At 34.0% G+C, this 12756-nt stretch overlaps 1 protein-coding gene across 1 annotated transcript; it reads right to left on the reverse strand.

Moving 5' to 3' along the window:
- Positions 1-65: 65 nt before the first annotated feature.
- LOC102806442 (uncharacterized) lies at positions 66-5903 on the reverse strand. Its single transcript, XM_085494382.1, has 5 exons — positions 5629-5903; positions 3711-3873; positions 2101-2325; positions 302-513; positions 66-173 (listed from the first exon to the last, which is right to left on the reverse strand). The coding sequence occupies exons 1-5, from the start codon at positions 5797-5799 to the stop codon at positions 66-68; spliced, it is 879 nt and encodes a 292-aa protein (XP_085350508.1). The 5' UTR covers positions 5800-5903.
- Between the last annotated feature and the right edge of the window lie 6853 nt (positions 5904-12756).

Genomic DNA, 12756 nt, shown 5'->3' on the forward strand with positions numbered 1-12756 from the left:
CAACTGTTTTTGAACTTTCGAACAATGACAGCTACTTGCATTATAGAAAGAAATAGTTGAGAAACTCACTTTGATAGTGAATCTATACCCCCAGACATACCAGGATGTGCGACCTTTTGGGGATCATCCTCCCAATTTTTGTGGCACAAAATTTTACAACTTTTTGCATTTTTCTACAATTTTTGTTAATTTTAGTCAAAATGGACATAATTACTAACTGACTGACAAGATTAAGTGATTACAAAACAGTTGTAGAAAAAAGCCCCCTCCGGTGGTGATATGTGATAAAGTTGAAAATTACCTTAACATGGAAAAGACACCATTTAAAGATGTGACGACTTGAAAGATCAACTTTCCAGGTGTCTCTTGCTAGATGTTGTCGTAATTTGATAAGAATTCTACCAAAAATGCCTTTTCTAAAAATAGCCTTGGAATCTTCATCTTCTGGGGTTCCTCGTAACAGTTGCTGTATAGAAGAACTATGGCAGTATTGACATAGCAGATCCTGAAAAACTAGAAAAAAAAAATAAGTTAAATCTAAAAATGTAAAAAAAAAAAAATCTAGAAATATTATTTAATTTAAAAAGAAATAATTTAATCTACAAAAAAGTTAGATTTAAAATAATAATTTAGATCTAATAAAAATTAAATCGAATCTATAAAAAAAATTAAATCTAAAAAAAGAGATTAAATATCGAACAAGCAGCGTCTCAGCTGAGATAGCTCTGCTGTTAGCAATGCACATTTCAATTAAAGAATGTACAATATCCAAAAGGTCTACCTGTAAAGCCTATATGAATAGTATCAAGAAAGATTATCTAAAAGAAAAATTAAAAAAAAAATCTAAAATGATAGTTGAATTTTAATAAAATAATTTGAATCTATAAAAAAATTAAATCTAAAATAATAATGTAATTCTAATAAAAATTTGAATTTAAATCTAAAAAAATAGTTTAAATATACCAGTATAAAAATATAATTCAAATCTAAAAAAAAAATTCCGAGAATATCACAAAGTACGTATGAAGGCAGTCGTCTTGTTACAATCTTATTATGATTTATCTATGTTCTGTTTGAAGTAATAGTTGTCATTTCAAAATGTCAACAAAAAATGTTTTGAACTGTACAAACTATTGCACTCCGTACAGCGGCAATAGTTCTACATTCAACACTCAACTTTTTAACATTTTCTGACTTTGGAAATAAACATGTAATGAATATATAATCCCATCTAAGTCTAAAATAAACCCAAATCAAAGTTTGAAAGAGAGGCTCATTGTATCCTCATTCTTTTGGTGCAGTCTTTACCTAATGATTGTTGTCTTGTGATTTCATTACTCCAGTAATGAATATATAATCCCATCTAAGTCTAAAATAAACCTAAATCAAAATTTTAAAGAGAGGCTCATTTTATTCTCATTCTTTTGGTGTAGTCTTTACCTAATGATTGTTGTCTTGTGGTTTCATTACTCCAGTGATGAATATATAATCCCACCTAAGTTTAAATTAAACCCAAACCAAAGTTTGAAAGAGAGGCTCATTTTATTCTCATTCTTTTGGTGTAGTCTTTACCTAATGATTGTTGTCTTGTGATTTCATTACTCCAGTGATGAATATATAATCCCATCTGAGTGTAAAATAAACTCAAATCAAAGTTTGAAAGAGAGGCTCATTTTATTCTCATTCTTTTGGTGCAGTCTTTACCTAATGATCGTTGTCTTGTGATTTCATCACTCCAGTAATGAATATATAATCCCATCTAAGTCTAAAATAAACCTAAATCAAAATTTGAAAGAGAGGCTCATTTTATTCTCATTCTTTTGGTGTAGTCTTTACCTAATGATTGTTGTCTTGTGGTTTCATTACTCCAGTGATGAATATATAATCCCACCTAAGTCTAAAATAAACCCAAATCAAAGTTTGAAAGAGAGGCTCATTTTATTCTCATTCTTTTGGTGCAGTCTTTACCTAATGATTGTTGTCTTGTGATTTCATTACTCCAGTGATGAATATATAATTCCATCTCAGTCTAAAATAAACTCAAATCAAAGTTTGAAAGAGAGGCTCATTTTATTCTCATTCTTTTGGTGCAGTCTTTACCTAATGATTGTTGTCTTGTGGTTTCATTACTCCAGTGATGGATTTCAACATGTCTGGCACTCAGTATCATAAAGTCAGCAGCATTTGTACGAATAAAATTCTTATTAAAATGTAACTGTTCATCATCATCAGAAAGCGCACAAAGGTGATTGAGTACGGCAGTAAACGTCTTGAAAACAAAGGATGCTTTATTTGGAATGTATTTAATGAGATTCTCTGTATCAACTGGGAAGGAAAAAAAATATTAACATAAATTAAGAGTAACATATTTACACACCACTACCTTATAAGGTAATCATTTGCATATTTACATACCACTACCTTATAAGGTAATCATTTGCATATCTACATACCACTACCGTATAAGGTAATCATTTGCATATCTACATACCACTACTTTATAAGGTAATCATTTGCATATCTACATACTACTACCTTATCAGGTAATCATTTGCATATCTACATACCACTACTTTATAAGGTAATCATTTGCATATCTACATACTACTACCTTATCAGGTAATCATTTGCATATCTACATACCACTACCTTATAAGGTAATCATTTGCATATTTACATACCACTACCTTATAAAGTAATCATTTGCATATTTACATACCACTACCTTATAAGGTAATCATTTGCATATATACATGCCAATACCTTATAAGGTAATCATTTGCATATCTACATGCCACTACCTTATAAGGTAATCATTTGCATATCTACATACCACTACCTTATAAGGTAATCATTTGCATATTTACATACCACTACCTTATAAGGTAATCATTTGCATATATACATGCCAATACCTTATAAGGTAATCATTTGCATATATACATGCCAATACCTTATAAGGTAATCATTTGCATATTTACATACCACTACCGTATAAGGTGATCATTTGCACATCTACATACCACTACTTTATCAGGTAATCATTTGCATATTTACATACCACTACCTTATAAGGTAATCATTTGCATATCTACATGCCAATACCTTATAAGGTAATCATTTGCATATCTACATACCACTACCATATAAGGTAATCATTTGCATATCTACATACCACTACCTTATAAGGTAATCATTTGCTTATATATATGCACCACTGCCATATGAGGTCATAGTTTGCGTAAATCAAGAATAATACATGTGTTAACCATTTCACTGCAATACCATATAAGGTAATAATTTGCATATCTATACAGCACTACGATATGAGGTGATCATTTGAATATTTACACATCATTATCATACAAAGTAATCATTTGTGTATCTATACACTATTGCCATATAAGGTAATTATTACATACCTTCATCTTCATTGGTCTTTTCTGTTGGTAAATTAGCATACACTACTGCCATATAAGGTAATTATTACATACCTTCATCTTCATTGGTCTTTTCTGTTGGTAAATTAGCATACACTACTACCATATAAGGTAATTATTACATACCTTCATCTTCATTGGTCTTTTCAGTTGGTAAATTAGCATAAACTACAACCATATAAGGTAATTATTACATACCTTCATCTTCATTGGTCTTCTCTGTTGGTAAATTAGCATACACTACTACCATATAAGGTAATGATTACATACCTTCATCTTCATTGGTCTTTTCAGTTGGTAAATTAGCATAATTAATGAGTGTGATCACCAGGTCATTGTAGGCCTCCAGCAACCTGTCAGATTCCTCCGTACACTGTAACCAACATTGTTGGCTGGTTGCCAGAATAGAACAAAAACCTTCCAAAGTAGATTCCTGTAGTAAAAAAAAGAGTTTAGGAGCAGATTTCTGAAAATTGAAGCACATATTTTTTTCTAAATGAACGCATTTATAAAACATTTTAGGTTTTGTAATTTTTCAAGTTTCCATGTCATAAAAAGCATTATTTATTAATATGAGCGTTACACATATTGTTATTGTGAATTTAAATGTTACTAGTTGTCATATACAATACAATCGGAGCTTAACTCAACTCACCTTGCTTTAACTTTTTATGAAAACTTTCAATTTTTAAAGTGAGTATCAAATTTTATAAATAATTTCAATTTATATTTTTACTATTTATGTATGTTTTAATATGAGTGATGTTTAGACAGATTGGTCTGCAAAATTTACATATATTGTAATTTTGAAAGCAAGGTAAGCTAGATTTAAAGCCACCTAAAAAATAGAAAGTTACAACAGTTTGAATGTTTCTCACGTCCATTCCAGATGAATATGAAAATATAATGAGCATAATGGAGTACATCTTTGCCAGCAAAGGAGCATTTATTCGGTTGAAGCCTCAACATTAACCCTTGGCAGATTTCACCACGATTTACTGTATGTCGCATGCCCTTAAACGGTTATAAAGATTCACTTCGGGTCTTTTGCATCACCCAATCAGAACTCACAACAGAAACTACACATTAGTTGGTAAAATTAAAATGGCGGAATCAAATAAACGTGTTGCTAGCTTTTTCTCTGAACGAGCTTACTTATCATCAAAGGAAAGCGCTTAGTGCTGTATCTGAGGAAAATGGCGTTTTTGTAGCAAACACGAATCTGTGCAATTCAGACCATGAATGGAGTAATATTTCTAGTGAATGAGTGCAGTGTGAATGATTTCATATGTAAATATTCCAATGTCAGTCCACATCAACTCTGGTTCAATTTCAAATTTATAAATATTGATATGATTGAAGGACTGTGTCAATAGTAAATAGAAAAGTTAATTGCTTTCTAGAATTTGTGATGATAATTTGAAAATATCAAAAATTGAATTAGCTGATTCATTTAATGCAGCAATCCAATATTAATTTAAGTCATACATGACGCCATTTTGAATCTCACTCAACTCACGCATAAAATTAAAATGATGCAAACATCAGGTGATTTTCCATTCAATGCGAGATCTCGCGTAATATGTGGACAGAACGTCTGTTTCAAAAATCAAATGATTTGATTTTCAACTTGAATTTCTTTTTCCAACAGTTCAATGTCAATCGGGTGGAAATAAGGTGATGAGATATTCTTACTTTATCAAAATGAACATCATCGAATGAGTCTAGCATATTATTATTAAAACGAGGAAAAACACAAAAAATAATTTTGCATTTGTTAAATCCCACGCAACATTTTGTCGTCACTACATCTTGAATTCTGTTCAGTTCACACATGAAATAATAACTCATCGTCCATAGTTTTTGTTCATGTTCAATGTTTTGTGCTGTACATTAGTGCAGTTGTTGAAAACTGTGAGAATAATTCAAGTAATATTGTGGTTATGATACAGAACCACTTCACCCTTAAAGTTGCTGGCGATTCTAAGCAAGTACACATTTCCTCAGTATAGGTGATCTCTATTTACTTAAACTAAAACGGGGAGATTTATTAATCCTTGAGATCCTGGCTGTGTAACCTTTGACCCATGAACATTTAATAAATACCGTTTTACAACTAAACTTCAGCCTAAAAAGTCGAAACCAAAAAAAAAATCGAAGAATGCTGTTTATTAAAAAAATAGCTTACCAACTTCTCCGTGCATGTTTCTGAACTTATTTCCGAGATGACACATGTGATTACTTGCAGTCTTGTAAATTTCGCTGTCACTCGAGAAACAGCATCTGTTTGTTGTTTACATCGTCGTATTTCAATGGAAATTTGCTGACAATCGTCAACATCGTCAGTAGACATGATCATACTACATTAAACACGATGTGTTAAAAAATAGTTCAGTGGATACTGTCTTAAAGTGGTAAAAACTTCGGAAATGTGAAAATATCAAAATAAACATGCTCGCTCGATGTGCGCCGCCATTTTGAATAATAAAAACATTTGCACATCACCACTTGAGGGCGTTTAGTTCAATATCCGCGAGTGGGCGTGAGACACGACATAAGGTGAGCATTTATGGGTGAGCGTAGAATAGAATAGACCAGAAAAGAATATCTTATTTGACATAAAATAAAAATATACGCAATATAACATCTAAGGTCAAGTACACAAACAACATACAATGGACACTGACAGATAAAACGTAAGTTTTACAAAACATAAAAAATGTAATTCACAAAATTAGCAAGGATATATTCATAATGAAGATATCATTTGAACCTAATAATTTTTTACAAATTTGTCTTGTTTTTTTGTAATCTCAGAATGCTCTCATCATATAGTGAGATTATATTTTAGAACTGAAAACGTGCTTCTGATATTACTTGATGTTAAAACACCGTGACTGATTTTTTCTCTCTCTCTCTGTCTGCTTGCATTTTTTGAAAACAAATATTCCAGTAAAATGGTCGATCCCTTCACGGCGCATGAATCACTCACGTGATCATAATACATACCGGCATATTAAAAACAGTTTATTATATTCATAATATTCGTTCTTTTTCACCCGTTAACCTGACAGACACTAGAGAGACAGTTTTCTCTTCAAGGCTCTGCATATTTTCACTGAGCACATCTATACAGTAACAGAAACATTTTATTGTATATTTAGAAAAATATGTAAATTTTATTTGACTATGAATAAATTAGCGTACATTATAATTCGCGCGAAATAAGGTTCAATTATTCTATTGATTTTTCTAACTCTGTTAGTTATTTTAATTGACAAAGTATAATTCTGTTATATTATTTATATCTTCGCCATCCAAAGTCAGTTTATTCGGTCATCCCCTCACATGAAACCAAGTTAATGGCCGGATTTTGTTTACAATGGTGTTTTTAAAGCGCCCTCTCTGGCAATTTGACATGCCGCTCTAAAAGCGTGTCCAATCAGCACCATGTATTTTACTGAGGTCAAATACCACTCTCATTCCCAGAGTTCCTTGCGGTTAGATCATATTCACATAAAATTGGTCAAATACGTGATCTTTCGATTGAATCACGCGTAAATTGGTTTTATGTTTTCATCGAGTTCCCAAAATCGTGATTTTTTTACAGTGACCATATCATTTCATAATTTTCGACTACTGATAAGAAAATCAACCAAACATTGATCGATCAATCAATCTGTCATACAGGCAGTTAATCGACCATGTAAATACAGACATGTTTAACTGAATCCGTGCAATCTCCGAAAGAAATGCTGTAGAAGCAGATGTCTTGTCTCTCCGTCTATATAAACTCAAGTAACTAAAATAATATAGTTGTCTGAGATACAAAACAAAACTGACAACAAAATATAGTTTATTTCTCCTGGGTATTTGCTAAGATAGAATTCGATTTACAAAATACAGACATTGTTCGCGTTTGTTTATCTGAAGTAAAAGGTACCTGAAAAACTACGTCATTAATTGCAACGCACTATCACTGCCAGCAACCGACATAGAGACAATGACGTCATATATCGAGCACACTCACTCTATTTGAATGACCTGATAACTTGAGGGAGTAATACTAGTTTTTATATCTCTTGTTCATGCCGGTGGAGAAAAGTTACAGAATTTTCAATACTTTAAAAAGTACAGTAACACAACACAACAGAACTGAAATACTAAAAAACTACTACAATAGTTTCAGATTACCACAATGAATTTAGTTTACAGTAAATTGTTATCAATGTTTTAGATTCAAATTCTAGGCGTAGAGATTTGTTTCTGATGACGGCCGATTTAGGAGCGCGTTTCAATACCCACTCCATGTACCCTGGACTAGTTTCGATGATAAAGTCGTTGTGATTGGTAACATGGTTTAAAACTTTCATTTTTAGCAAGATGTGTAACTGAAACCACACCCACGGATAATCTGACATCATTGTACTGCTCAATAATAATTCAAAACTTATTTGAAATGCTTGATTCTTTCAGCAAGTAAGTTCTTTCTCTGATTGTTTTAACAAGAACAATGCATCTATTGTCAGAAACTGTAGACTCCGTTCCAGTCCATTTCTAAAGTGCTGATGTAACCCAATCTCAGACTCGGGTGGCGGGGGTGTCAACCAATGCCGTTGAGGGAGGAACAGAAAGTTTTTCAATTTGCAATGCAGACAAGACGTTACAAAAATTACAAAATAGTTGAAATATAATACAAATAAAACAAGTCATTGTCAATGACACGTCCCCGTTCCGTTCATATTTGAGTGACATATACATTCAAAGCAGATCATGACCGAAATGCACCTGCATATGTACAACACATTGTGCTAAATCTGAACAAAATCCATCCATGCATGACTGAGATCCGGTTCTGGAATTGTGAAAATACGTGATTTTGATGCATTTTCGGCCTTAAAATGGCCATCATTCCACTATTGTTAAGCAGATCATGAAACAAATGCACATATCTATTTGTGACATGATGTACCATGTGTGTGTGAAGTTTGAACTTGATCAATCCAGACATGTCTTGGATACGGATCCAGAACTGAATTCTTTAACAAAATGGCCGCCAGTCGGCCATTTCGAACTTGATCCGAAAAAAAAAGACGTGCATCAAGGTCCTATTATGTTTAATGTATGTACCAAATTTGAACAAAATCCATCCATGCATAACTGAGATACGGGTCCGGAATGGTGAAAATGTGCGATTTCAATGCATTTTCGGCCTTAAAGCGGCCCCCATTTGGCTATCGTTAATGAGATCATGAAACAAATGCACATACATATTTGTGACATGATGTACCTTGTGTGTGTGAAGTTTGAACTTGATCAATCCAGACATGTCTCGGATACGGACCCAGAACTGAATTCTTTAAAACAAAATGGACGCCAGTCGGCTATTTCGAACTTGATCGGAAAAAAAAAATGACGTGCATCAAGGTCCTATTATGTTTAATGTATGTACCAAATTTGAATGAAATCCGTCCATGCATAACTGAGATCCGGGTCCGGAATGGTGAAAATGTGCGATTTCAATGCATTTTCGGCCTTAAAGTGGCCGCCATTTGGCTATCGTTAATGAGATCATGAAACAAATGCACATACATATTTGTGACATGATGTACCTTGTGTGTGTGAAGTTTGAACTCGATCAATCCAAGCATGTCTCAGATACGGATCCAGAACTGAATTCTTTAAAACAAAATGGCCGCCAGTCGGCCATTTCGAACCCGATCCAAAAAAAAAATGACGTGCATCAAGTACCTATTATGTTTAATGTATGTACCAAATTTGAACAAAATCCGTCCATGCATAACTGAGATCCGGGTCCGGAATGGTGAAAATGTGCGATTTTGATGCATTTTCGGCCTTAAAATGGCCGCTATTCGGCTATCGTTAATCGGATCATGAAAAAAATGCATGTGCATATGTCCCATATAATGTGTGATGTATGAGTGAAGTTTGAACTTAATGGGTCCATGCATGTTCGAGATACAGGTGATCACGGACGCACGGACGCATGGACGCACGGACGGACGGACGCACACAGGGCAAAACATAAGTCCCCGTTTTCGGACTGCGTCCGAACGGGGACTAATAAAATATACAGCATTTTAAATCACATTGAATTGGCCGTTTATTATAAACACTACGGATATCAGAGTATTCATTGTTTACGTGTAAAACATTTGAAAACATGGTGGACATAAGATCACGAACATCGAGTTACGCTCATATTTTTGAAACCACGCCCAAATTGTAAGTCAATGTTCAATTAACAGATAACAGAACTTCGAGTTACGGGCAACATACATTTTGTTTTTTATTGAACGTCTACATTCAGTAACTTGAACTTTAAAGCGGGGGAGTAGTCACTTGCGCATGCGTCAGATGGGCATAGCGTGTCATTGTTTACAAACAAGCCTCTACCCATGAGCCTTTGCGTTTTAGCGTGTGTTGTTATTGCCGCTAATGACTCAATTCCCGCTTTAAATAACAGTTAACCAAACTTCAGGTTACGGGCAACACTTTTTGTTTTGTTTAACTTTAAAATTTTGTAACTCGAACAGTTATTGGCACACCTGTGTATAAAGACCACCTGCCTATAGTGACCACTTTCACACAGTCCCAAGGCATAACATATGGTCCACCTGTGTATAAAGACCACCTGCCTACAGTGACCACTTTCACAAAGTCTAAGGCATAACATGCAAGAAATCTGTGTATAAAGACTATCTGCCTATAGTGACCACTTTCACCGAGTCCCAAGGCATAACATATAGGCAAACCTGTGTATAAAGAACACCTGTCTATAGTGACCACTTTCACTGAGTTCCAAGGCATAACATATGGGCAAACCTGTGTATAAAGACCACCTGCCTATAGTGACCACTTTCACTGAGTCCCAAGGCATAACATATGGGCAAACCTGTGTATAAAGAACACCTGTCTATAGTGACCACTTTCACTGAGTTCCAAGGCATAACATATGGGCAAACCTGTGTATAAAGACCACCTGCCTATAGTGACCACTTTCACACAGTCCCAAGGCATAACATATGGGTAAACCTGTGTATAAAAATACCTGTCTATAGTGATATATTTATATAGTTTCTGACAATATTATACAATCATTTGCTCAAGTAATCAGATATTTCACAACCCAAAATAATCAGAATCAAAGAAAGCTTAGAAAGAACTCCCATGTGCTGAGAGTATTGGAGACACATTAAATATAATTCGAAATTACTTAGCTGAAAACTAATTATGCAAATCAGAAAATTAATATGACCAGATTTGAGTGTAAAACTAATGAGGTCTGCGCAATGTAACAGAAAATCTATGTCTCCAAGTTTAATTGAAATGTGATTAGAACCAAAAAATTATGAATTATTATGCTTATTAGGGAATTAATATGAACAGATTTTTACCCCAAACTAATTAGGTTTGTACGTTGTCCTAGAGCATCTTTGTACTAAGTTTCATTGAAATGGAATAATTAGTACCGTGAAAACTCCAAAATTTCGACCCCTCTAAAAATTCGGCCGCCTATTTATTTGCCGGGTTTCGGTGTTTTATTTACCTCCAAATTTTCGACTCCACTAAAAATTGCCGACTCATTCTTATTCGAAAATTGCGACCAGTTTCAGTTTTCCCCCAAACGAAAAAAAAACCGATGTGAGCGTTCAAACGGGACCTTCCTCAAAGGCATGAATCCGGGTTTCTGATTGACTGAGAGATTTTTATTTTATTGGTAACGAAAATATATTCTAAATAAACGAAGTTTCAAATAAAAACGAACACAAAAATCTCGGCATGCTGCGTTTCTGAATTGTTGATTATTACTGTACTCAGTAGTGATTATAATAATGTACACAAAATAAATTTGTTGAATGGTTATGAAATACAAATAAAAGTCAACTTAGTTTCATCGTAAGCGAATGATTCCGGTCTCGTATAAACGTTTGATGCTGTAGGATATCCGCCATGTTCTCTTAGGTCAAATAGGTCAAATCGCTAATTAACCAATCAAAAAGCTGGATGATGCCAACGTGTTCAAATTACCATAGCTTATTTAAATATGTTAATGTTATTGAACGCAATGCGGAAGAGATTGATGTTGTAGTACGATATTTTGGCTTGGATTTTGATGCGAAAACGGCATGATTTTTTTTAAATAAAAAAATTAGTTGTTTTTAAAAAATAAACTGGTCATCTGAAGAATAATTTAACATTGTTCACAGTGATAACAGCTCATTCTCGAAAGGAAGCTTACCCGCTCACGCTAGTCATGATAAAAATCATACACGTGTACTCTTGAATAGACAGACGTCAATGACTACGGTAAAACTTAGACTCTATTTTAGCCGGCAGGATTGATTGAAATGTCCGAAAAATGACGCCAAAATACACCTTAAAAGTCCCATTTTATTTTCTTAAATCCCATTTCATTTTTTAATCCAAGGGCGAATTTACGGCAGAATTTGGTCCCTCAAATAAGGGACACGTGAGCTTTGATTCTAACCGGATACATTGCACTGGGTCGGGGAGATCGTTTGCTAAACTTCCATGTATCTTTTGTCCAATGGGTACCTGTACTCACAGGGGCTTGTCGACTGACCGCGAAAGCCCCTTGGCGAGAACGAAGTTCGAGAACTTCGAAGTTCGAAGTTCGCAGTCAGTCGACAAGCCCCTGTGCCCGTACTTCGAACATTCGCAAGTTTTCCTAGGTAGTGCGAGACAGCTTTGTCTTTTGACCTATTAGTTTTGTGCTGACCTCTTCTCCGCGTCTTGATGTTTTGTTTTGCTTGTCATAATACTCACTGATTGATGACTTTGTTTAGATTTTGATTTACAACTCGGCCACGACCTTTGCTTTTACCGTGAAACATGAGGAAGTTTACGTCAATTGATGGACATTGCATTTTTTAAAAACTAATGAAGCACACTGTCTATCATCCCCATTTTTTTTTGCTGATTTCTATTCTGAAAAATTCGACCGTCCGAAAAAGCACCTAAATTTTGACTCTAAAAACACGTCACATTTCTAACACCAATTATTTAAAACCGGTCGAAATTTTGGAGTTTTTACGGTATTTTAGATATCAGTGTGAAAGCTTAAAATTGGTTAATTATGCAAATTAGGTAATTAATATGTACAGATTTTAACCCACAATTATTCAGGTCTGTCTACTGTCCTACAGCATCCATGTACATTCATTGATATGTGATGTATAGTACCTGAGATATCAGTGTGAAAGTTGGTTAATTATGCAAATTAGGTGATTAATATGCACAAATATTTACCGGAAACTAATTGGGTCTGCAT

Source organism: Saccoglossus kowalevskii, chromosome 20, assembly GCF_978046115.1.
Source record: "Saccoglossus kowalevskii chromosome 20, keSacKowa6.1, whole genome shotgun sequence".
NCBI classification, from domain to species: domain Eukaryota; kingdom Metazoa; phylum Hemichordata; class Enteropneusta; family Harrimaniidae; genus Saccoglossus; species Saccoglossus kowalevskii.

What these genes read in the sequence shown, in the direction of transcription:
- LOC102806442 (XM_085494382.1), bottom strand. Translation starts at nt 5,799, where the DNA reads ATGATCATGTCTACTGACGATGTTGACGATTGTCAGCAAATTTCCATT. An exon ending in AAACATGCACGGAGAAGTTG is followed by an intron (nt 3,874 to 5,628) that starts GTAAGCTATTTT and finishes TTTTTACTACAG; the next exon opens with GAATCTACTTTGGAAGGTTT. An exon ending in CACAAGACAACAATCATTAG is followed by an intron (nt 514 to 2,100) that starts GTAAAGACTGCA and finishes TTTTTTTTCTAG; the next exon opens with TTTTTCAGGATCTGCTATGT.